Source organism: Eublepharis macularius, chromosome 1 (genome assembly GCF_028583425.1).
Source record: "Eublepharis macularius isolate TG4126 chromosome 1, MPM_Emac_v1.0, whole genome shotgun sequence".
Classification (NCBI taxonomy): Eukaryota; Metazoa; Chordata; class Lepidosauria; order Squamata; family Eublepharidae; genus Eublepharis; species Eublepharis macularius.
Genome location: NC_072790.1, coordinates 178,070,982 through 178,095,811, shown reverse-complemented (window position 1 = coordinate 178,095,811; position 24,830 = coordinate 178,070,982). Strand labels below are relative to the sequence as shown.

At 43.7% G+C, this 24,830-nt stretch overlaps 1 protein-coding gene across 1 annotated transcript in view; it reads left to right on the top strand.

Moving 5' to 3' along the window:
• The window catches only part of ALK (ALK receptor tyrosine kinase), a 941,973-nt gene that overhangs the window by 850,962 nt on the left and 66,181 nt on the right, over positions 1–24,830 (top strand). Inside the window, 1 exon segment of the mRNA XM_054982048.1 lies at positions 19,684–19,846. Within this exon segment, the coding sequence (XP_054838023.1) occupies positions 19,684–19,846 (163 nt within the window).

Genomic DNA, 24,830 nt, shown 5'->3' with positions numbered 1-24,830 from the left:
ACTAGTCTTCTTTACACTTAGCTTTCCCTCCTTAAATTCCACTGCAGCTGTGATAGATAGTTTTAACCCTTTCAGATGGATGTGTTGCTTTATAGCCTGGATTCCTGCTTAGCCGTTTACTCTTTCCTTTAATATGGATTAGCTGGCAGGTTCACATTTAATAATATAAAGTGCATTTCCCTTTCCAAAATGATGGCTCAAAATTTCAGCTTTAGCTTTATATTCCACATCCAAAGTAAAAAGTGTAATTTACTATAAACAATATTTATAAGCGAGGCAACTGTTCAAGTGTGCACACCATTGTATGTTTTAAATGTCTGCTAAGTACGGGACCTTGTTGTTCTCACAAAAATACCAATCGGAAGCCAGCCATCCTATCTTTGTCCCCTTTTTTCCTGAAAAGTCTGTTGTAGAGTAAGGAAATTATAACAGGCTGTCCTTTTATATTAGCCATGTGCCGTTGTTACTGGTGGTCTACTCACCTGCAGAGAGAAACAGCTGCCCTCGGATAAACACCCACGTGGTAGTGACATGCACTGCTGTCCCTGGCATTGTCTCCATCCCTCCTGTATTTACATCCACTGTCACAGCTACTGTTTCTTCTTTTCTTTTTTTTAAAATTTTTTTATTTTTAATATCTAACATAAAAAACTACAAAAGACTACAAAAATACAAGGGGGAAAGAAACAAAAAAGGGAAGGGGGGCTGGGGGAAAGGGAAGAGCAGCATACAAACAACAAACGCTACACTACATGTCTTGTATTCCCTTCATGCTGCAATTTTTCTTAAAAGTTAACTTTCTAATATGCTATCAGATTGGTAGATCTTATACAATACAAACTATATTCAGGATGAGGTTTTCTTCCCCCCCCCCCCTGCGTCTCGGTCTCAGTTCTCTCTGCGCAGCTGGAGCAGCTGCGCCCGCTCTCTCCTCCCCCCCTTCCCCTTCAGACTTTGAACTTTCTTCTTGCTGAAACTCCTGATGGTTGAACAAAAAGTCTGTCAGCTGCGCTTCCGATGTAATCTTGTAAGTTTGATCCTTATATCTAAACCAGACGCCTTCTGGAAACAACCATTTATATTTTACATCACATTTCTTCAAGAAAGCCGCAAGTCCTTTATACTTAAATCTTCTTTTACGAGCCAAAAATGGAACATCCTTCAATATTTTAACCTTGTTGCCCAAATAGTCCAAGTCCACATTGTACGAATTATATAAAATGGTGTCCCGTGTCTTCTTAGATGAAAAGTCAATAATAATCTCGCGAGGCAGCTGACGCTTCATTACATACTTTGAAGATGTCCGCCGGACTTCCAAAATATCGCTTTTTAACTCTTCTTTAGTTGCCTTTGTGAATGGCGCCAAAAGTCCAGACACCAGATCTTTTAAATTTTCACTTTGCTCCTCTTTTACATTCTGAAGACGCAGTACCGTTTGGGCACGGTCCACTTGCAATCCTATTATTTGATTCTCCAAAAGCTTCACTTCCTTACTTGTTGCTTTCATGAGTACTGCGTTCTCGTGTGCAGACTGCTCTGCTCCGGTCGCTGTTTCTTTAATGGTTTTCACTTCGCTTTCCACTGAATCAACCTTTTGCCCCATTTCATTCAGTTTCGCTACAAAGGGCTGCACAGCATCAAAGACTGCTTGTCTCACCATCTCTTCCAAAGTTTCCCCCTTCCCCTGTAACGTCGCCATCACCGATTTACTCATTGCTGGGCTCTGCTTTTTCGTCGCCATCTTAGGGGGGGGGGGTGCCAACTAAGTTCCGAAACTCCGTGAAGGGGAAGAAATCCGCGCCTTCTTAGCTTCAACTCCCACCAATCCTTCGCATACGCTTAGAAATCAGAAGGGATTCGCTTACTTACAGGTTTTCACCTTAAATCTGCTTATTACCGTTCTCCATGGCCCGGCAGCACGCGAAGCGCTGCGCCAGTCTGCCGGCCTCCGTTAGAGCAAACGGGCATTTTACCCCCTGCATTGCTTTCAGGGGGTTCTTCCCGCCGCGCTCTGGACCCCGTCTCCCTCACTGGGAGTCCTGGGGGTTAACCCTCGCAGGTCAACCGCCCGGTCAGGCTGCTCGGACGTTTCCTCCCGGACCTGCGGAGAGGAGCATCCGACATGGCCAGGAAAATGAAAACGAATCACAGCTACTGTTTCTCATAGCCAACAAATATATTATAACTGTTAAGGATGTGCACAAACTCTCTCAGGGGAAGACTTTAAAAGGGTGCCACTAATTTTTTAAATCTCAGACTGAGATCACAAAGGCATGTGCATGCACCCCCAGGGCAGATCTATGCTGCATTTGTTTGATTAGAGCCCAAAATGTTTGTGGTGGGATCAAAGACAGTGTTTGCAACACCCAGAAGCAGACAGGAGAGGGGAGGCCCACAGGGAAAAGAGTGGGAACCAATTCAGACAAGGGGTAGGAGAGCACACACAGACACAACCAAACCAAAGATTTTTAGCAAGGCTGGCCCACACACGCCCATTTGATTTTTAGCTACTAGTCTCCAGCCTCATGTAACTAGCACTAAAATGGCATCCTGATGGCTTGAAATGTCCTGCATCCCCAGCCAGTGGCATCCACAGAAGGAAGCTTTCATATGCTCATCTCCCTTGCTGTTTTTTTAAAATTTATTTCTCAAACTTTTGTTATGTTTATCACGATTCTCTCGCTTTCACTCCTAACATCTGGGCACAAATTGGTTTATATGCTTTTCTGCAGCTTCTCTGTCTTCTTTTGGCATTCCTTTTGCACAGCTGAGAAGGCCTCTTAATTTCCGCACAGCAGAAAGCCCATTATCCTACATCCTTTCAGTATCCTCTACTTAGCTACACCCCAGACTTTGCTAGCTTGAAGGCCATCATTCACATTTCCCTCCACCATTAACCTTTGTCACTCTCATAGCTGAGAGAGGTAATGGCTATAGGCCCCACTCCATTGCACACAGGGAAACTATTAAGCAGGAACAACAGAAATGGGGAAAAAGTTTTCTTCTTTACTGTGTTAGGTGGCTTTCTTGGACATTATTGAGATTATGTTTTGTCTGGCTGCATTCAGTGCACATTTGGGAGAGCGAATGTGAATCTCTCGTCCCTCCCAGAAATGGAGTAGCAAGTTATATTATGGCATCTCTAACAACAAAATAGGGATTAAAAGGCTAGTCGAATCATCTGATATTAACTCTCCTTGCTATCTCACTGTTTCCACCTCAGTTTCAATCTTTTTAACTGACTGGGAGGGGGAACTGGCTGACAATCACAAGTGACTTCCAAATTGACGATCAAAGTTCAACCAGCTGTTATTGTTGTGATTGTCCAGTTGTGCTGGCAAATTCCACACAGGAGGTAATAAAAATAGAGTGATTCCCTGATCAGAGATGTCTACAGCATTTTTAATTTGCGAAGTACCAGTCTTCAACAGGTCAGCCTTGGACCACAATGAGGGGTGCCTACAATGACTTGTTCTACTATATAAAAGGCTAAGCATATTCAAGACAACTCACTTCCTACTCTGGTGCACCTCCAGAGGGTGCTGCTGTGGAGGGAAACCCAGATGAGGCAGCAAGAATTCCAGAGTGTGCCACGGCAGGAAGCCCAGGCCGAGATCACGCATGGAGCAGGCAGCAATGCCTGCCCCCCCACTTCATCCAGCTGGGATCAGGAGCAGAGAGGGGGCAATCAGGAACGGAGCAGGTGACAATGCCCGACACCAGACTTAACCCAGCTGGGATCAGGAGCAGAGCAGGTGGCAATGCCCGCCCCCCCCACCTTCACCCAGCTGGGATCAGGAGAGGAGCAGGTGGCAATGCCCACCCCTCGCCTTCACCCAGCTCAGATCATGAGAGGAGCAGGTGGCAATGACCACCCCTGCCTTCACCCAGCTGGTATCAGGTGTGAAACAGGTGGCAATGCCTGCCCACCCTTTACTCAGCTGGTTCAGGCATGGAGCAGGGGGCAATACCCACCCTCTGCCTTCACCCAGCTGGGATCAGAATAGATAGCAATGCTCATCCTCTCTTAACCCAGCTCAGATCAGGAGCAAGGCAGGTGGTAATGCCTGCTCCCCCCTTCACTCAGCCAAGATCAGCAGTGGAGCACATGGCAATGCCCACCCCCCCCCTTCAACCAGCTGGGATCAAGAGCGAAGCAGGTGGAAATGTACACACACCCCTTCACCAGCTGGGATGAGGAGCAAAGCAGGTGGCAATGCTCACCCCCCCTCAACCAGCTGGGATCAGGAGCAGAGCAGGTGGAAATGTCCACCGCCCCACTTCAACCAGCTGGAATCAAGAGTGGAGCAGGATGCAACGCCTGTCCCCAGCTGGGATCAAGTGCAGAGCAGGTGGCAACGCCTGCCCCCTGCCTTCAGCCGCCATGATCAGGAGTGGAGCAGGAGGCAATGCACGCCCCCTTCCTTCACTCGACTGGGATCAGGTGCAGAGTAGGAGGCAATGCCTGCCCACCCTTCACCTAGCTGGCAACAAGCGCAGAGCAGATGGCAATTGCCCCCCCCCGCCACTTCACCTGGCCAAAATCAGGCGCCAAGCAGGAGGCAATGCCTGCCCCTTTTCCAGCTGGGATCAGGAGCAGAGCAGGTGGCAATGCCCATCCCCGCTTCACCCAGCTGGGATCAGGCGCAGAGCAGGCAGCAATGCCCTCCCCTTCACCCAACTGGGATCAGGAGTGGAGCAGGTGACAATGCCCATCCACTCTTCACCCGGCCAGGATCAGGTGCAGAGGAGGTGGCAATGCCCACCCCCCTGCCTTCATCTGGCCCGGATTAGTGATGGAGGAGGATGGAATCCTCACCTGCCTGCCCTGCCCTTTCTAGAGCCTGTTGTATTTTTTTCCCCACAATGGGCTTTGTTGCTAGTTTTTTAATAAATCCTGTCTCTATAATGGTAGTTTCATCTACACTACCTAGCAGATAATGATGTTTAGCTCTGTGTCATTAGCAGCTTCACCTACTGATTTCTTTGTAACAGACGGCTGTCAAAAAGACAGTTAGCAACCCTCAATACGACCCCAATCTAGGATGGATTGCCCAGGATCACCACTGCCATTTTCTCTCTTTTTTTCTTAAGTTTTTCTAAGAGGCGAAAGGAAGATGAATAAAGACAGAAAACTTGGAGGAGGAGAAGAAAGATCAACAGCAGGAGGAAGAATTACTTAAGCTTGGTTTCATACATGCAGGGGAATGAGGTGGCAACATAGTATCAGAAACTTTAGATAGTAGAATGGATTGCAGCACTTCATACTGCAGGTAGAGGATCATGTTTTAGAATACTCCCATATATTAAAAATTCCCTGAAAATAAATAAGCATCACAGTAAGGAAAAACCTTGAAAGGAAGTTTCTTTTTATGCAAACAACATTCAAAGCACCAGAGGAGTTAGCCGTGTTAGTCTGTAGTAGCAAAATCAAAAAGAGTCCAGTAGCACCTTTAAGACTAACCAATTTTATTGTAGCATAAGCTTTCGAGAATCAAGTTCTCTTCATCAGATGCCTGATCAGTCTTAAAGTCTTAAAGGTGCTACTGGACTCTTATTAAACATTCAAAGCAGGAATCCACCATCTATTTAAAGTGGTACCGTCTGCCCTACCTCCTGAAACTTCTACCATCTCTTTCTCACCTCTTTTTCTGAAGGTATGAACCAGTCTTTATACATTTTCTCTTTAAAAGTAAGTTTAGTCACCTAACGAGGTTGAAGCCCTGTGTTATGTTAGCCTGTAGAACAAGTGTGCCAAACTGCTAGTGTAACCCCTATGAGGTAATTGGTTTAGCCCAGAGGGGTGGAGTCAGTAGCGAGAGGCAGGCTGCTGAGGAGGAGGCTGGTTGCTGGGGAGCTGAGTAATTTATATGCTCTTATCACCTTGAATAAGGGCTGTAATTCCCCAGCAAGAGGACAGAAGTCTGGGCTACAGTTACTTTGAATTAATGAAAAAGGATTCACCACTTGGTGAAATGTTGAACAGTTTTACCTTTTCAAAAACATTGTTGATTTAATGTTTTCTGTACGGTTGCACTTATGAGTTAGGTTTTTTTTAGTTGTTTTTTATTAATTGTTTAAAAGTTTAAAAAGAAAAAAATTCTTAAAATGGTGTGAAAGTTACTTCCTAAGCCCCATAGAACCCATGAAAAGAGAAGTTACACTAGCCCACCAAGCTTTGTAATGTTAGCCTGTATAAAAAGTGTGCCAAACTGCTAGCTCACCAAGCTAACCAGTCAAGCGTTATTATAGCCTTAGCATCTGAGACATATTTTTGCTGTCCCAGACCAAACACAAGAAAAAGCAGGATTCTCAGTCCTTTCTAATAGACTGCATTTGACCTGCTGGGTAACAACTTGTACAGATATCTCTTGTGATAATACTGTGAGATAAGCCACTATTATTTGTCTTTAGAAATTGGGAACTGAGGCTGGGGGGAGGGGGGGAGGAAGTGATTTGCTCAGCCGTCCATTGCGTTCTGACAGAATTGGACTTGATATATCAAATTCAAAGCTCCATCAAAAAGATAGTAGCAGTAAGACTTCCTAAAATACTTCATTTCATAATTGACTAAGCTTCAAAGAATATGAAGTTCTCTGACTAAATATTTAGTCATTTGAAATAAATATAGGTGGCGCCTTGGCCTCGGTGGGGAACTGTGACATGAAGTTCCAAAATTACATTATGAATTGAGCAAGTGAGGAAAAAATGTTAAGATTATATTGTGCCAGATACTGCTAAGTTTATGAAACCTCTAAGGGTAATGCTTTTTATCTTCTCCAATCTTAATAAAAGGTTTTCTTGAGTAAATTTGCTTAATTAACCATTGGCTCAGAGAACTGCTTATATTAATGCACTTAGACCTTTGAGGCTCAGCTAAGATTCTCCTTGCCATTCTTCTTACATTCGCATGCTTGCATTTGTGAGCAATGAAATTACTTTCCACTCCAGCAGAAAAAGACGTGCATTTTCTTCCTGCAGGTCTGACTGAGCTTTCTAAAATTACTTCTAAGATACTCATAAGTGTACATGGTTTTTGTACAATGGAGTTCGGGCCATTTAAAGGGCCCTGCCACTTGCAAGCAGCAGGTCCCTTTAAACTATCAGCTGGCAGGCGGCGATGGGGGGGGGAAACCCCTGCTGCCTGCCCGCTGATAGTTTAAAGGTGTCTGCTGCTTGCAAGGGGCAGGAAAAGTTTAAATGGCCATTTTCCCAGGGAAATGGCCATTTAAACTGCCCCTTTAATACAAACCAAAAGAACCAATAAACCAGTTCATGGAAGTTCATGGAATCGAGCTTCCATGAACCATTGGTTCACGAACCATGAATCGGCCTGGTTCGTGTGTTTTTTTGGTTCATATTTAGGTTCGTGCCCATCTCTACTAATGACCACTGGTCTGATCCAGCAGGGCTCTTCTTATGTTCTTATATTCTTAGTAGATGTAATTCTATGATTGCTTTAACAGTCCTATTTTCTGAATGCAGTTGCTGGGGCTACTTTTTGAGAGAGAGAATATCATTCGGGTGATTTTTAATCTGTTTACCCTCTGCTTTTTTCCTCAGTAAATATGCCATTCCTGGAAGTTTCCTTGAGAGACAATAAAAGTGATGGGGAAGTGTGTTTTTTTAGCTAGAGAACAACAGAAAAGGAAATAATCCCTCTAGTTTATCAACCCATGCTTTCTCTCTTGAAATAGCAACCTCAATGGTTATGTTTTGAAAAGAACATTAGAACATAAGAAGAACCCTACTGGATCACAACAGTGTTTCATCTAGTCCAGCATTCTGTTTCACACAGTGACCAACCAGTTACTCTGGAGGGCTAACAACAGGGCACAGAGGCCATGGTGTTTCCCTGTGTTGCCTCCTGGCACTGATATTCAGAGATTCACTTGCCTCTGCATGTAGCATTTTCATCATTTGTTGTATAAAGAAGTATTTCCTTTTCTCCCTCCTGAATATACTGCTCATTGATTTCATTGGTTGCCCTTGAATTCTACAATTTTGGGAGAGGAAGAAAAAAAATTCTCTTTGTCCACTCTCTCTATCCCATGCATATTTTCATAACCCTCTAGCATATTCCCCTGTCTCTTTTCTAAACTGCAAAGTTACAGACTGTTCAGTATTCCAACCTCCTAATCATCTTGGTTGCCCTTTTTTGTTCTTGCTTCAGCTTTGCAATTTTCTTTTAGAGATACAGTAACCAGTACTTAGGGTTGCCAGGTCCCTATACCCTCCTGGTGGGAGGGAGACACCTGGCATTTACTTTTTTCTTCCTGGGAGACTTCATTTCACGCACACAAAGTGCACTCTTGGGCTTGTGTAATGACATCATTTCCAGGAAGTGATGTCATCATACCAGCCACAGGTTTGCTCCTGCACTTTGTGCAGGGCAAATTCAAAATTGGCCATAGCAAAGCACCGGAGCATGCCCATGGCCGGTGCAATGACTTCACTTCAGGTAGTAATGTCACTCCCCACCAGAAGTACACCCAATGTACACTTTCCCAGGTTGCCTGTCTCCGTGAGATTGCCTGCCACCAGCAGGCAACTGGGAAGCCTACCAGAACTGCAAACTAAGGGTGTGCACTGAAAAAATTCTGTTTCAGTTTCGGATCTGGAAAAAAACCTGTATACTATTATTGTTTTTTTTCAGATGGGGCATTGCTAGTTAGGATTGAATCAGTTTGATTTTTCCATTATCACAAGTTTAGGCCCCATTCTTTGCAGTTAGGGCTTCCAGGCTCTTTGGAGCAGGTCACAGCACTAAAATTCCACAGATTGCTGTCCTCTCTTGAAAGCATTGATCCAATGAGTTTTTTCTCAGTTACACTACACATACACACAACAGTGGATCTGAAGAAGGTGAATGTTGGCAGGTGCATTCTATGGCAGGAAACTGGCTGGCAAAAGGGTAGCAGAGTGGCAGCAGCATTAAAAACAATCCTGCTTTATGTTCACTTCTTTCTTTTTCTATAGTGCCAATAAATTATTACTTTTACATCCTGCTGTTACATGTTGGTGCCATGTTTCTTTGTGCTTTATAGTTTTGTTCCCACAATGATGAGCTGTTCTCACAGTTTGATGTGGTGGTTAAGAGCGCAGGACTCTAATCTGGAGAGCCGGGTTTGATTCCCCACTCCTCCACTTGAAGCCAGCTGGGTGACCTTGGGTTAGTCACGGCTCTCTGGAGCTCTCTTAGCCCCACCCACCTCACAGGGTGTTTTGTTGTGGGGATAATAATGGCATACTTTGTAAACTGCTCTGAGTGGGCATTAAGTTGTCCTGAAGAGTGGTATATAAATCGAATTATTATTATTATTATTATTATTATTATTATTATTATTATTATTATTATTAATTGCCACCAATCATCATCACCCAAACACAAGCAGCAGGAATTGTCTGACCCTGCCCCCTGCTCCCAGCTTAAACAGGCCTATGTTTTTTCCATTAGTTCTTCTTTTTGCTTTGGGCAGGCAGGATTGTTTTTGAAAGGTGAATGGCTCAAAGGATGGAGGGAAGCAATCCTAAACAGGTCTATTCAGATGTAAGTCCCATGTTATTCAGTACTGCTTATTCCCAGGGAAGTGTCTTTAGAATTGCAGCCTATAATTGAAGTCTGCACATTCCTCCTTCCAAAGCCAATAGGTGGGGAGGGGGGGTCTCCTTTTGTGAGGATGCATATGGCAAGGAGACCATACCATTGTCCATATAGCAACAGGGGAAAAAGAGGCACTCATGCGCATTGTGCACATTCCCCTTTCCTGCCAACAGAGTTAATTAATAAGGCAAGGGTTCTCTCCCTTTGGGATCTGATTGGTGAATGCTGTTAAGGAAAACAAGATGATGCCATGCAGACTCAGTTCAGACCATATTAGCATATACTTTAACTTGAGATTTTTTTTTGTTCCAATGTGCATCACCTTTCACTTACCAGCATTGAACTACTTTTGCCACATTGTTGCCCACTCACCCAATTTGTGGAGATGGAGCTTTTCACAGTTGGTCTTCTTTTTCACCATCCTGAATAATTTTGTGTCATCTACAAACTTGGCTGCTATGCTGCTCATCCCCTTTTAAAAATACTTTTTAAATTATCATGGAAATATGTGGAACATGTCGTTCCACCCTCCAAATACCATAATAAAATATTGTGATGTGTCCCATAAATCCTAGTATTGTTTAACCTTTTGTTTCTATGGCAACAAAGATTCTTGTGGCAAGGCATTTAACACTAGTCTAAGAGCTCTGATGTAACTGAAGTGCACAGGATCTACTGAAGAAGAGAAGTTTCACTACAAACTTAAATGTGAATGGAGGACGTAGAATTACTGTGCCTTCCCTTTTCTGGTAATGTGGGTGTAGCTTGTTCCTATCTAAGGTATGTGTTCTGATGATCAATTCTGCCTCACATTGACAGTTGCTAAGGTTTTGCTCTGCAGGTGGTGATGAAAATGAGGCAGTGGGAAATAATTTTCTACTGGTGGTACAAAACGTTTCAGCTTACAGCAACATGTCTACCTTGAACTCACTTATAATTGCGTTGAATTGTGGGAGTAGACAGGGCTGTGGATTTTCTAGTTTTTTGGAGGGGGCTGGGCTGAACTTCGAAGACAGATGGGACCAAATCTGGATCAGTCCACAGACTAGAACCAAAGCCAAAAACCAATGAAAATAGCCAAAAAGTAACCATTCCGTTTGCTTTGCTAGTTTGTGTGGGAGGACAGAGAAGAAAGGTGAAGGGGAAACTCTTGACTGGAGCAGCTTTCAGTGTTTCAAAGGTGTGCAAAGTATCACCTGCCATCATTTCCTCATCTACCATTTAAATGGTAAGGCATAAAGAGGGTTTGCCTGGAGTGGTTCTTATAGCTTAATACAAACAAACTAGATTTGGGGAAGCTGGATATATAGCCTACTATTTACACACAAAGATTAGCTTCTTATGGGCAAGGAAATTCAGGACAGAGACAGATCTGAAAAAGCAACCTGTGAGTCACAAAAGCTCATACCCTACCATAAATTTTGTTAGTCTTGTAAGTGCTACTGGACTCTTGCTCTTTTCTATAGGACAGAGGCAGCATATAATAATTAACAAAGGTATATTTAATCAAAATAATTTAATTTAAAATGGCACAAACAATAGTTGGCATCAAATACAGTTATACAAAACAGTACAGTTATTATTGAAATGTTGGGATACTCTTAGTATCAAAAGCAATTTTTATGACCCCAGTCTCGAAAGTATCCTAAAGTCTTTGGAAGAAAGTGTTGAAGAGACAATTAGTCCATCCTTGGGCACTCATTTACTTGACTTATAAAAGGGAATTTCAAGATGATTTGGGGAATCAAGATCCTGGGTCCATATGTTTGCTTCTCTGTAGGACACATATATAAGGGGGACATATTTTAGTTAAAAGAAAACATTATCTTTCTGAGAGAACTCACCATCCTGTTGCTGTGAATCCAGAAAAGTGGGGGGGGGGCACTGACGCCTTACGTTTGTGCATGCAAGTTCTCCTTGTTTAAAGGGATTTAACATCCAGCTGCTTCCTTTGCAGAACTGTCCAAAGTGACCCCAGTGATCAAAGCTCTTCTACTCTCTATCTGATAATGGACCCTTGATTCTCTTTAAGAATTTTGGGAAAGGGGCATCTTCCACGAATATTCTTTGGATCTTGGCCTAATGAGATCTCCTGACCTGCTGCATCTTCTGATATCCAGTGAATAATGCTGGCATACTCCTGATGCTGTTGAAGGGATGAATGTTTAGCATAGATTTTGCTAGCCTGGTGGCCTACCAATCTCTAAAGCACAGCTATGCATGGGCTGAATGTTCTCTGGGATTTTGTGGTCTATTTATTTGGAAATAAAAATATGAAAAGAGAAAAATCGAGACTAGAATTTAGCTTCAGGTCTGAGAAAATGCGTTCCCATGAGCTTGGGGACGTGTGAAGTCATTTCCACGTAACACTGTTGCCACTTCCACCCACCCTTTATTTTATTGGGGCTTGGGTGAGGATCTTACACCTAAAACAACTAGAGGCTGGCAGTAGCAATGCTTGGTTGCCTGGCTCCTTAGTTTTCTAATCAGACAAATAATTTTTGAGCCCTTGGGACTTCAGCTTCAGTCACCTTAAGGTAGAACACTTTTGAGTTTTCCCTTAAAAGTTCAGCTGTCAGAGATGATCTTTTAGTGATGTCAATAGTTAAGGCAACAGTCTGTTGCTTTTGAAAATTTGGTCTTGGGAGTTCATATTCAGGAACTTGGTTAAAATCAAGACTGGGGGGTTTGCAGCTGCAGGCATGCTCTGAGCAATAAGATTATCCAGCCACTGCTGAATCTCTGTGTTATGCACTGCAGAACAAAGACAGAGCCGTGCATTTGCCAGTACAATGCACAACAGCATAACGATTGTTTGCAGATGGAAAATGCTACACTGCAGTCTCTGGAGTTAGTTAAAAGGTTCCATTTCGGTGCAACTACTTTTCATCTGTGGAGATCAAAAGCTATGCTCCAAATTGAATTACACAAAACTGCCATAACATGTGGCAACCTGTAGAAACCAATCTGTATGAAGTTTTAATGGCTTGTGTGTGACACCCTGCAGTTTATTCCCATCCTTAGGGAAGGGGGGGGGGGTAGGAAAAATCAATAATGTACACTGGAGGAACGTTTGTTGTTGCTCTTTTATTGGAAACTATCTCCTCTGAGGTTGCTTAGTGTTAAAAGAGCTTTGGATGCTTGTTTTGATATTCTTGAGGCTTCAGGCAAGTGTTACATTTAATAAAGATTTTAGATCAATTTGAGTTTCATGGAAACTGCTTGGAGGATGGAGAGAAATTAAATCAGTCAGTTGTGCAGACCTTTCCTTTGTTTTAACATTCAGATGACGCAAATGGCATCTTCACAGACACAAATTGGTGAAAATAAAGGGAATGACTGGAAAATAGATTCCCCTGGCCAGAATGCCAGCACCTCCCCCCAGAGGTTTATCATTGACTCCTACTTCTGAATCTATTACATTTTTGAAGACCTCCAACTCTGGGACCTAGTTCTCAATGATAGCCGTGTGCCATTCTTTTTAGCTTCCTTTCTCAAAGCCAGCTGGTTGGCCAGTTTGGGAAACAGAATTCTTAACTGGGATTCCCTTTGGTCTGGATCAACAAGGAAACTCTGTGTTCCTGTTGGCTAAATCGTTTTTCTTGCTAGGAGACTGGATGTGTGGTGAAGCAAGTGGCCAGCCCCATCACCATATGCCACAATCAGCCCTTGTTGGAGTACAAGCAAAGAGGGATGTGGGAGCAGACCCTTGGGGTCCTTAGAGTCCAGGTGTTACTAGAACGATTTTTAGGGCCACGATGTTAGCTTGCAACCATGCACATAGTTGCCAGGTTGAAATGAATGAGATTAGAACACAAGTAACTGCGTACAGTGTTATAACCTCAGAATCAAATGTGCTTGTAAAGTTTGTGTGTGAATAAAAAGGGGAATTCTTGGTTGTAACTTGATTGTTTTTTGTCATTCAGACTATGGTGAATTTTTCTGAAAATGCAATTATCTGGGGGGGAAATATTTTCTTATCTTTCCCCCTTTTGTCAGATGCTGTAGCTTTTTTAAACTGAATATGTGGTCTTATCATCATCTTTCATTTCTCTATCTAAACTGCATTTTAAAATGAAATAAATGGAGATGTCAGTTTAACAAGGTGTAAGAATCCATTTTAACTTGTTCAGTGTTGGCTAGCCTCTGTCTTCTTGGGGTAAAAGAGTCAACAAGAATGGTTTTGCTTTTTAGATTATATCTCTTGAGCGACATTTCTGGAAGGACAAACAAAATAAGCTATTACACAACTGGAACTGAAAGGGATAAGATTAATTGCCTGATCCTTTGAACCCACTCTGCTGAGACAGCAGCTCATGAGCAGGTGGGATCCCAGCAGTGGCACAGCTGGGGAGATGCAACTCCAACACTTACTGAGTAATTGTCTCTTCTCACTAATTGAGGACTGAACAGTTAGAGGGACAGTTTTCTGGACCAAAAGGGTCAACTTCTTTTGTTGATGATCATATGCGTTGGTCAGTACATAACTATGAACATGGAGAGCACCAGACATGTTTTATCTCATTCTCATGTACCGAAATGTATTAGTTGTTTCAACATTTTGTCCAGAGACAGTTTTGTCTAGGTCAAGAACTAAATGGACTTGAAGGATGACCTTTTCATATAGAAAACTGTTTGGTATACTCAGGGCTGGCGCCACCATTGAGATGGTGAGGCGGGCGCCATAGGCGCTGGGGTGCCGGAGGGGACGCTGGAGGGGGGGCCAGGGGCAGAGGTGCATGCCACAGAGCTGGTGTGCCTGGCCCGCAGCTGCTGCAGCCGGCCAGCCCCGCGCCGCTGCCGCTGCCACAAGCTCCCGGCCAGGCACAGCAGCTACAGGCCAGGCATGGCAGGCGGGCGTGGTGGCGTGCGGAGTGCAGACAGCCTCCGTGCGCCGCCCCAGCCACCCGCCGGCCAATGGGCCTGGCTTTGCTGCGTGATGATGTCATCACGTGGTGACATCATCATGCAGTCTGGGGCGTGCGCATGTGCTGTGAGCACACACACGTGGGGGTGGCCACGCACACCAGAAACCCTGGCGCTGGCAGTGGGTATACTTGAAAACAGTTACTAGTGCGAGACTCTAATCTGGAAAACCGGTTTGGATTCCCCGCTCCTCCACTTCAAGCCAGCTGGGTCCCCTTGGGTCAGTCATAGCTCTCTGGAGCTCTCTCAGCCTCACCCACCTCACAGGGTGTTTGTTGCAGGGATAATAATAACATACTTTGTAAACTGCTCTGAGTGGGCATTAAGTTGTCCTGAAGGGAGGTATATAAATCGAATGTTGTTGTTGTTGTTGTTATTAAATTGCCATTATTTCTCAACCAGATATAGGGATTTTTTTTCTTTGAATCTTCATTTTTCCTGCTTTAATCTTCTCTGTTACTGTGTGCTTCTCCCCCCTTTTTACTTCTCTGAAGGTCGCCTGCTCCCACCTGCAGGAGCATATTTAATTTTTCACTAGAGGCATAGGAACAGTTTCTTATTATTCCTAGAATAAGGCTTTTGCCTGATAATTTTATCCAACATATGTTCCATTGCATCTGGCTCGAGCCTAGTGGGAGGGCAGTGTTAAGACACCAAGATTGCTGGCAGGATGGCCCTCAGTTTTCTTATTAGCAGTTAAGCTGATGAACATAAATTTCTGTGGGAGACCATTTTAAGAACTATTGAAATAGCTAAGGAAAGGTTGGAAGTCTAACTAGCTTTCTATTTAGAAATCTTTATACCATAATCTAAAATTCTGTAGATCCTTCGGTATGGTTGCTCTTTTCTTCCCCCAAGGCAATATGGAAATAGGAACTCTGAGTGCTTTTGACAACCTATTAAAGTTAAAGCAAAACTCCCATTTATATTATAGATTAAGATTAAGGTGCTCACATCTTGATCCTACTATACCAAAGTATAAGGTTCTAGCAATAGAAAGAGGGAGGGAGTCATCCCCTAGAGTCCTAGCACCCAACTTAGAAATTAATCATTAATATAAAATGAACAGCACTCTGTTCCTCTGTTTGTGGGACAGAGGATTACATTCACAGGAGCAACGCTGCTGCATCTGCAATCTGTCTATAGCAAAATTACCCCTAAACAGATCCAACTAACTGGACTCCATAATATAGTTTGTAATTCTGGGTTTTTCTGCCATTCTCTAATTATATCATCACAGTGCCATTCTAGAAGGCCTCTGAACCATATGTGTGTATAGGCCTACCATGTTGCAGGAGCCACCACAAAAGGCACTGGGCCCTGTCAGGAGGGTTGCCAGGTCCCTTCACTCTCCTGGCAGGAGATTTGGACACTGGCTCTTACCTCCTCCCATGGCTAGCATCTATCTGTACAACAAACTTTCGATTCTCATTGGGATGGCACAGGACAATTCTGAAGTCTTTAAATGCTCAAAAGCTTCTTGGCACTCTGCAGTCCAATTTAATTTAGCACTGGGTTTCCCCTCTTGTGGTCCTTTCCCTTTGGTTTTCAACAAATCAGTTAAGGGCAGAGAGATTTGACCAAAATTTTTTATGAAGGGGCTATAGAAGTTGGCGACCCCCAGGAGCTATTGTAACTGTTTCCTAGTTTGGGGGGGGGGTCCCACCCCACCACCACTTGGATTTTCACCGGGTCCATTTCTAACCCTTGCTTTGATATTCTGTATCCCAGGAAATCCAACTCTTCTTTATGGAATTCACATTTAGACTGTTTCACTGGCAGGTGGTTGTCCCAGAGCGTTTTTAGTACCTGACGTACTAGTTTTACCTGGGACTCATAATCTTCAAAATAAATCAACATGTCATCTAAATAAACAACCACACCCTTGTACAAGTGTTGGTGTAGAACTTCATTAATTAGATTCATAAAGACCCCTGGAGCCCCTTGTAATCCAAAAGGCATTACTTTGTATTCAAATTGCCCCAAAGAGGTATTAAAAGCGGTCTTCCATTCATCCCCCTCTTTTATTCTCACTCGGAAATACGCATCTCGTAAATCCAGTTTCTAAAAGATTTTCCCTTGAGACACCACTCCCAGCAAGTCTCTAATCAGGGGAATGGGGTAGGCGTTGGAAATCGACACTGCATTGATCCCCTGATAATTGGTACACAGTCTCAACACCCTATCCTTCTTTTTGCAGAACAGCACTTGTGCAACATGAGGGGAGCTAGCCGGGTGGATGAATCCTCTGGCTAGATTCTTGTCAATGAATTTACGCAATTCCTCCCACTCCCCTGGGCTCAATGAGTAAAGTTTCACTTTTGGCAGTTTTTGCCCTGGGATTAGCTCTATGGCACAGTCAGTAGCCCTATGGGGAGGAAGTTCGTCGGCTTCCTCTTCATCAAACACATGGCTCAAGTCCTGGTATTCTGGGGGGATTTGCTCAACTTCCTCCTGAGTTAGAGGGGAGGGGGTATTAGGACCCCATGCTGGGTTCCATACATGACTTCAACAACACCCCCCCCCCCCGCCTCAAAGCACAGTTCTCTGGTTTTCCACTTCACATACAGGTCATGGTCCCACAGCCGTCTTATTCCCAATACCAATGGGAATTTTGTGGCATCAGTTACTACAAAAGTTCTGGTTTCCCAATGGCTCCCTAGTCCCATTGGGACCATCTCAGTTTCTACATTTGCCAGGGCTCCTCTCATTCAAGACCCGTACATCTGTTCAAATACAATGGGATGGTTCAATTTACACATGTTCAACCCCTATCCTGTGACTAGGGCTGGGGCAATCAAATCCGGAGTGCATCCAGAGTTAATTATGGCCCGCACTCAAATGTGGGTCCCCTGCTGGGGGTTAACTATAGTCACTGGCATGTAAAGTAAAACCCCTTTCAGTCTCACCTCAGGTATTGGTGGCTCCTGCGGGACCTGTCATCGGGGCCTCCTCACGACAGGTCGCTGGTGTTTCCCACCAGCTGGTCAGGAGTTTTTTCTTCTTCTGAAGGTTCCTCACTTGATCCCTCCATAGTGTTGAGGCCGGTTGCCACTTCACTTCTCTTTTTTGGAGCTTTTTTCAGTGGCTTGGTAACCTGTGGGGTGGTTGATTTCCCAGCACGGCTCTTTTCCATCTGCCCCTTCATCCTCCCCGGGCATTCAGTGCTGCCTGGGATGTCCTATTGGCGACGCCAGGGCTCCGGGCTGCAGCAGGCTAATGTTTCCCCTCTCAGTTGGGGAACGGCCGTTGTTCTCCCCAGTGGTCCCCTCAGACCTCTCAGCGATGGCAGGGAGCGGAACGCACAGGGGTCTTAGCGGTCCCACCGCTCAGTCCCCCCTGATTCCAGTTCCATCAGGCGCTGGGCCCTGAGGCACTTCCATCATGGACGTCCAGCGTATCATGTCTTGTAGTCATCTCACCATTTGCACTAGGTCCCTTTTCAGTTCGTTCATCTCCTCCCATACAGCTCGCCAATGTTTGGAGTCAGTCTCTGGGGGATCTGTTATCATGGTAGTTTTGTCCTCGTTTGGGGGTTCTACCGGGGCATCAGAAGGACTCAGCCACACTTCGTCCCGGGTTACCCTCATTGCTCAGTAGTAGGCATCTGTCTCCAACATCCTGAGACTGGTGGAGTGAAGCCAATGCCTAAACTCCTCTCTCTGGGTTTGTTGAGCCTCTTCCACCCCCGCCTTCCCTTGGGATTCCCCGAGATCACCTAATATCCCTTTATTTCCAGCCGCTATCCACTTAATGTGTTCGCTCAATGTGACCAGGATCTCTTCCCAGGTCTGCTGGCTGGTTGGCAACTGGAGCACCCTTTCCCTTGGGGTGGTTATCAGCTGGTTTCCGTAATCCACTCTCCCCTTCAGGAGAGCCCCGAGCTCCCAGCCGGTGATGCTCAGGCTGGTTGCTACTCCAAACGGGGTTCCTCCTGTCACCCCGTTTCCATAGGTCTGTTCCAACTCTAAGTTGGAACAGTTAATCAACTGTTCCTCTGGGGACTTTGCGGTCTCCTGGTCGGTCTTGTATGGCATCACACCGGTAGTTTAGCTTCAGGATTCCGGGTCCAAAGGAAAAGAGACTTCTGCCAAAATGTCAGTCCCTGGCAGTGGGTCCCCCAAGTTCTCCACAGTTAACATACAGGTGTTCCAGTTGAAGTAACTTTATTAGAGATCCATACAGTACAAGGTGCATGAACAGTGAAATTGGCAGAAGTGACATATGTGAGGCTAGCAATGTTAGTTGTAGGAAATCTTCCCACCTTAGGACAGAGAACCATTAAGGGGGGAGTGTTTATTGAGACATTGTTATAGAACAGATGGTGAGAAAGATGAACTTATCTTTGGTTCTCAGAAGGACACACCACGAGTCAGCCTCGGCTGGCTATCAAGGACACTGGCTCAGCGAAGCGAGAAAGTGAAAGTAAACATTTGTAAGATAACCCTTTGGCATGGAGGAATAAAGAACTTTCCACAGTGTCAGAAGCCAGAGGCAGAACCCATATATAATCATGGCAGATACGCAGGGGCCATATATGACAAAAGTTGTCCATTGTTTTCCCTCAAGCCGTTCCTTTATCTATTAAGAATAAACTCTTGCCAAGAAATACTATGCATTTCATGATTTATTAACACTGATGAATAATATTACAATATACTAGCCCTTCCATTACGTGAAAGTATGAAAAGGTGTTGCAAAAATCCCTGGTACAGTAAGTATGCAATAGTGAAGATTCCTAAAAATGTTACTAAGATTCACATATGTTCTAATGCTGTGTTGGTTGTTTAGATTTGTCCATGTTTATTTCTCTGGGGCACAATTATTCATCTATCATTTTTAATGAAACTGCTATAATCTGCTCTGACCCTAGAGAATAGGATGGTTGCCACTAACATATGGTGTGCCTTTAAGCAACTCACTTCACTTTCCTGCCTCTGTACCAATGATGACTATTTGTTGACCCTTTCTGTAGACTGCAAAGATGTACATTTACATGGGCATTATGAAGTTGTGAGGTTATTGTTATATTCCAGTGGTCTTCCTTCAGTGGCAGATAACACGCTTTGCTTCCATTAATGTCAGGTAAAGGTGGCAAAGCCAGACAAGGATGTATGCGCTGCTCAAAATATATTTGCCTATCTCTTTTTCAGTTCATTGGCTATTCACCACTTGTGGTGCCAGCGGACCTGAAGGGCCTGTCCAGACTCAATGCAATGATGCTTACAGGAACTCCAACCTCAGTGTAGTGGTAGGGACAGAGGAAAATTTCCCAGGTGTTCAGATTTGGAGAGTGCCTGAGACCAATACTTACAGGTAAGCATTCTTCTGCTGTTTTGATAGGCTTTTTCCCTGAAACATTCTCAAACCCAGAGTTAAACTCCAGAACACAAAGGTAGCAAGGGCTAAAACTGGCCTAGGCACTCTTTCAGATTGAGGTTACAAAACCAATGAAACACCACACAGTTGTAACGTATATTATTGCTTATTAATAAGCAATAATTATTAAAGAGTGTGCAAAAAGATAAACAAAATAAACAGCTAAACAATTTAATTCTTAAACATACCTGACAGAGTTTCTCTTGCCAGTTTAATGTAGCATTCAGCATCAAAATTGACATAGTTGTAATCCAAGAGGCCAAGGGTAGAGACCCCGGCCAGACCCCAAACTCAAAACAAAGGCAGAACTGAACTGACCATTTTTATTCCACATTGGCCAGCAACATGAGGAGAGCTGATTGGCCAGTGAGGGCCTAGCAATGACCTAAGAGGATGACAGTCATGTTCATATATCATTTTACCACCTTCCCCTGGGAACCAAAACTAAGTCCAGATAAACTAATTGGATGAAAGGCTTTAGGCTTGGCACTCCCATCCTACCACTGTAATGGTTTCAGATTTGCACTTGGGGCAGATGACAAGCCTGGACATGTATCTGGAAATGAGCTCCATAATTAAAAGGTTTCCAGTCAATTAGTTGATTAATCAGTTGATTAGATCTGATTATTATAGTTTTAATAATTATAACTAATAGTTTATCAAATTTATTATTGCAATCACAACCTCATGGGTTTAATGTGTATACAAATTGAATTAGTCAATCTATTACATTTTCTCCTCTCAATACCTATTTCTGTCAGTGTGCTAACATAAATTCCATGTTTTATCATTCATGATAAAAAGCAAACCTTTTAAGTAAATGGAGATTAAATTAAGCATTTATATTAGTGGTATAAAATTCTTGATGGATTTTTCCCTGCTCACATTTTGATCCTCATATTTGAGATGAGGAAACAACTTTTCTCTGGCTAAATGGACTATTTTTCTCACTTGCTTATCTGGAGTTATAGAAATACTAGCAACAAAGCCCGTTGTGGGAAAAAATACAATGGGCTCTAGAAAGGAGAGGGTAGGCAGGCAGGCATTTTCTCCTCCTCCATGACTGATCCCGGCTGGGCAAAGGGGTGGGGGAGGCATTGCCTCCTGCTCCATGCCTGATCCCAGCCAGGTGAAGGTGGGGTCCTTGCCACTTCCTCCACTCCTGTCCTGATCCCTGCCAGGTGAAGGCTTCAGGTGGGCATTGCCACCTGTTACACACCTGATCCCAGTAGGGTGAAGGAGGAAAGGGCATTAACTCCTGCTCCACGCCTGATCCCAACTGGGTGAAGGGGGGTGGGCATTGCCTCATGCACCACTCATGATCCCAGCCAGTGAAGGCATTCGGCAGGCATTGCCACCTGTTACACACCTGATCCTGGTAGGGTGAAGGAGGAAAGGGCGTTAGCTCCTGCTCCATGCCTGATCCCAACTGGGTGAAGGGGGGTAGGCATTGCCTCATGCGCTACTCATGATCCCAGCTAGTGAAGGTGGGGGTGGGCATTACCACCTGCTCCACTCCTAATCCCAGCTGGGTGAAGGGCAGGCAGACATTGCCATCTGCTCCATGCCTGATTCTGGTGGGTTGAAGGGGGGCGGGCATTGCCACTTGATCCACTCCTGATCCCAACTGGGTGAAGCCGAGGATGGGCTTCACTCTCTCTGAAGGGACAGGCTGCCCCACCTGGACTTCACCTTCCCTCTGCAGCAGCACCCTCTGGTGGCACACCAGGGTAAAAAGTGAGTCATCTGGAACACACTCTTTTATATAGTAAGATGTTGTGTGTTGGTCATGTTGAGACATTTCAGTTTTATGACATTGACAGTGCCATCCTAAAAATACTTTGCTAGGAGTAAGCCCAACTGAAGAGATTCAAATAGAATTCTAAACACAGCTGTTTAGGATTACACTGTAAGACCTATTACATTGTAAGCTCTGTGAGTCTATGTCAAAATTCAATAACAATAAGCAGTGGGGAGGTACTTTCAAAATCACTTTTGTATTTCATGAAACACATGATCCTTTGAGACCCAGAGGACCTAAGTCATGTTCTACTGACCTCAAAGGCTTCCCCACTCACTTCAGAAGAGGGCTGAGTGTATGCACATGAATGGGTCTACTCTGTTGAACTGAAAGAGCCAGTCCGTACACTGAAGGGCTTCTTGTGTGCCTCACAACCCATATGGAGCTCTGGAACCACGTGAAAAACAATTACTTAAAACTGTAATTACTGTAAAACTGTAAACAAATGTTGTCCTTCTCTTGTTACTTTTTTCTGATGCCATTGAGTTTAATCCATAGCCTGATCAAAACACATTCCATTAGAAAATGATAATTAAGGTAAATTTAACAAGGGGTTGTGCGTAAATGACAGTCTTTTAGCCAGCTAGCATTCAAACATGATTTTGCCTAATGTAAATAGTTTTTTTCACTAAGAAAATATTTATTCCTGTCATCGCTGATTGAATAAGAGTCAGCAGTTAAGCCACTGGTAGCTGAGAAATAATCCTGAACTTATTGTGTAGACAGTCTTGTTAAACCAAACCCTTTCCCCGCAGGAACAGGGAATCTTGGCATTGTATTGCATGCATTTTTATTGCAACAGAGTGAACATGCCACTGATTTTCAGGTAGCTCTCTTTTTTGAAGACCATGGTGACAAGTTTAAATATCTGGTACAATGTGCTGTTTTCATGTTTTACCTTTTTTCGTTTGATTGGAAAAATGACACTGCACAAGAGATGTTAGATTTTGAGCATCCATGACTTAGTGTTACAGCCATACAAAATAACACAGAGCTGGCACCTAGTGAAATTGACTAGGAGAGGCACCAAATCTGCTTGCCTATCCATTTCCTGGGCGATTGATGATAATGAAAAAACTAATGATGTTTCACTCAGCCATCCAGAAAAGAATGACTTGCCTGTGGGTGAACAAGTGTGAAGAATTTTTCAAGGCTGGCATATAGTATGTACATGTATAAAATATATCCCCAAAGCAAAGGAGAAAAGTAGTAAATTATATGCACAAAAGTCTCATTTCTTTAATGTTAATGCCTAAGGAGGAAGCAAAATTCACCAGCAACCCTGGTTGGATTCTTCTTTATGATACATTTGCAAGTAGATTGAAAGTTCGAGGTCATCAGTATACTGATGTTTTTGTAGGGTATGGTACATTTGGGAGCTTGCATTTAAATAATTAGTGCCAACCATTTAAGAGTTACACACTATGATGGTCATAGATCCAGAGGAGTTAGCCGTGTTAGTCTGTAGTAGCAAAATCAAAAGGAGTCCAGTAGCACCTTTAAGACTAAACCAATTTTATTATAGCATAAGCTTTTGAGAATCAAGTTCTCTTCATCAGATGCCTGATCAAAACTGGGCAGATACAGAAGAGGAGGGGGAAAGAGAGAGAAAGAGAGGAAAGAAGGGGGCATAAATCACAAGAGGACAGAATGCAGTTAGCATGGAGGCTATCAAAACATTCCTTTGCTTGGAAATGTAAACATCGGTGTGCAGTCAGTTTGCTGTATTAGTTTGTAGCAATGAAGGTATCCAATTCCTATGTAGTATAAGCCTTCGGTAACCACAGCTCTCCCTGCCAGCTGCATCTGACAAAGAGAACTGTGGTCCCCGAAAGCCCACACCAGGCGTCACTGGGCTCCCCCAGATCACGCCTCTGTAAAGAGAATCTGTTACCTGTGATAATGTGATAACCATTCATAGTCTCTATTCAGTCCCAGCTTGACAGAGTCAAATTTGCATATGAATTCCAATTCAGCAGCCTCCCGTTGGATTTTGTTTTTGAAAGGTTTCTGTTGAACCACAGCAACCTTTAAGTCTTTGGTGGAATGTCCTGGTAGATTGAAGTGTTCTCCCACTGGTTTTTGGACGTTTCCATTTCTAATGTCAGATTTGTGTCCATTTATTCTTTTGCGTAGAGGTTGGCTGGTTTGTCCAATGTACAGAGCAGAAGGACATTGTTGGCACATGAGGGCATATATCAGATTGGAGGATGAGCAGCTGTAAGAGCCAGAGACAGTGTAGTTGATGCCATTGGGTCCTGTAATTGTATTCCCTGGGTAGATATAGGCATGACATGTGACTCAATGCCAGTAGTACCAGCTCACCTGAGACAGCATGCCAGCAGAATAGTTTAAGATGGCAGCCCTGCATTACCAACTGTTCTTTATATGGGGCTAGTAAAGAAATGTCTCTAGGTCAACATAGCCACCAATTAGAGGGGTGGTTCTTTCAAACAGTGTATAGCTCAGCTCCTTTGTATGTTTAACCTGTAGCTATTTCAGCTGAATCCACACAGAGTTTTTCTCAGTTAGTTAGTTAGTTAGTTAGTTAGTTAGTTAGTTAGTTAGTTAGTTAGTTAGTTAGTTAGTTAGTTAGTTAGTTAGTTAGTTAGTTAGTTAGTTAGTTAGTTAGTTAGTTTCCTCCATTCTTGGTCAAATAGTAAACAGCCCATTATTTTCACTCCTTTTTTTAGAAAAAATGGGGGGAAAGATCATTCCCAGTGTGGTATTGGAACTATCTTTTTCATGTGTGAAGAAGGGAAGGTATGGCTTCTGTTTCAATGAAAGAAATGTCAAAGGGTGTTCACAGGAAAAAAATTGGTAAATTCGGATTGGTAATGGTGAACTGGAAAAAAATTCAGTATTCTCCAAATACCGAATTGATTTTTTTAGTTTGGTTTGGTATTACAGAGCAAACTCAGTAAAATTCGGCAACTGTTTCCCATGGGAAACTCAATTCAGTTTTTTTCTGGTGGCCTGGGGGGTGGGTCATTTTTGACTGAATTTCACTAAATTTGCTCAGGACCTACTCCTAACTGTCCTCTAATGACCTCCCAAGTTTCATAAAGGTTGCAGCCTGGGGGACCTTTATGGCACCCAAAGAAGGTGCTCCCCACCACT